This window comes from Nannospalax galili, unplaced genomic scaffold, assembly GCF_000622305.1.
Source record: "Nannospalax galili isolate Female #2095 unplaced genomic scaffold, S.galili_v1.0 scaffold2110, whole genome shotgun sequence".
Lineage (NCBI taxonomy): Eukaryota > Metazoa > Chordata > Mammalia > Rodentia > Spalacidae > Nannospalax > Nannospalax galili.
In genome coordinates, this window is record NW_008327769.1 from 38,295 (window position 1) to 39,552 (window position 1,258).

Genomic DNA, 1,258 nt, shown 5'->3' on the forward strand with positions numbered 1-1,258 from the left:
AAAAAGAAAAAACATATCTTTCCTATATTTAAAAGTCTATAGAACTTAAAACAACATAAAATTATAAGAATTGAAGAGTCATTTCTGGTCATACAACTTTTAGAGAAAAATATCTTTCTAATGCACCCAGGAATGAGCCCCGTGTCTATATAACTGCTCCCTTGTCTATCATATGCTAATGAAAATGGTCAACATATCTCCTTATACTATGACTAAGGAATAGTATATGTTTTAGAACTTCTCTAATCAGTGAAATTAACAGTAGGTCATTGAAATTCAGGAGCTCTCATGTAACAAATATAATGCAGAGCGTAGTCTGCCTCTGCCTGTTGGGAAGCTCAATAGAAACATCTTACCTTGAGCAAGTAAGGAGCCCAAGGCAAGGGTTTCTGCTGTGGCCCAGTCTACATGTGCTCCACTCTTCACTTTCTCCATTCTGGACTATAAAACATTGGGAGGGCGAGACAAAAGAAACTTTTAAGAATCCATATTCATTTTCCCGCCAGTATTGGATCTGAATCCAGTGCTTTGCATCTGGTAGAATATTGTGTTATATACCATTTGTTTTGTTGTGTGGTGTGGTGTTGTATTTTGTTTTGTTTTGTTTGAGACAGTGTCTCACTATGTAACCCTGGCTGGCCTGAATGCTATGTAGACCAGGCTGACTTCAAACACACAGAGATTGCTGAGTGTTGAGATTAAAATGGTGTATGCCACCATACTCTACTTAAATAGTTTTAAAATAGGCAAAAGAAACATGCAATCAGGTAGTGGTCACCTCTGCAGAGGTATGAGGAGATGAATGCAAGGAGGAAACTTTGTTTGGAATCATATTTCTTGAGCAGGATGGTGAACACATTTTGTTTGGAAGAGTTCTGCTGAAATAAAAACTTAAAAACAAAGTATTTAAAATAATGCAGAGAGTAGAGTTCCTTCATCTACACTTAATAAGGGAAACTCTTTTTTTCCTAGTTGAGAAGTCCCACATTCTAGAAAACCAATAAGCTGTGAGCAAACCAGTATGGGTAATATAAAACAGCATGTAAACCCTTAAGAATTACAGGGTTTGGGTCCACTGGTTAGAAAAAGTAAACATTTCTGTATTTCTGTAGTTTTTATAATGAGCAGGTGTTTCGTGTCTATAACATGTCCAACAATATAAAACCTCACAAAGGAAAACAGAAGTGGAAAAAAATCTAAGTCAAAGGCTCTTAGAACCAAAACAACACTAGGAACAGTTGCTGTAACCTAATAGCAA

General features: G+C 36.3%; 1 protein-coding gene across 1 annotated transcript in view; it reads right to left on the reverse strand.

Moving 5' to 3' along the window:
* The window catches only part of LOC103738211 (probable 2-oxoglutarate dehydrogenase E1 component DHKTD1, mitochondrial), a 13,658-nt gene extending 13,223 nt beyond the window's left edge, over positions 1-435 (reverse strand). Inside the window, exon 1 of the mRNA XM_008838111.3 lies at positions 357-435. Within this exon, the coding sequence (XP_008836333.1) occupies positions 357-435 (79 nt within the window). The remainder of the gene's footprint in view (positions 1-356) is intronic.
* Positions 436-1,258: the final 823 nt, after the last annotated feature.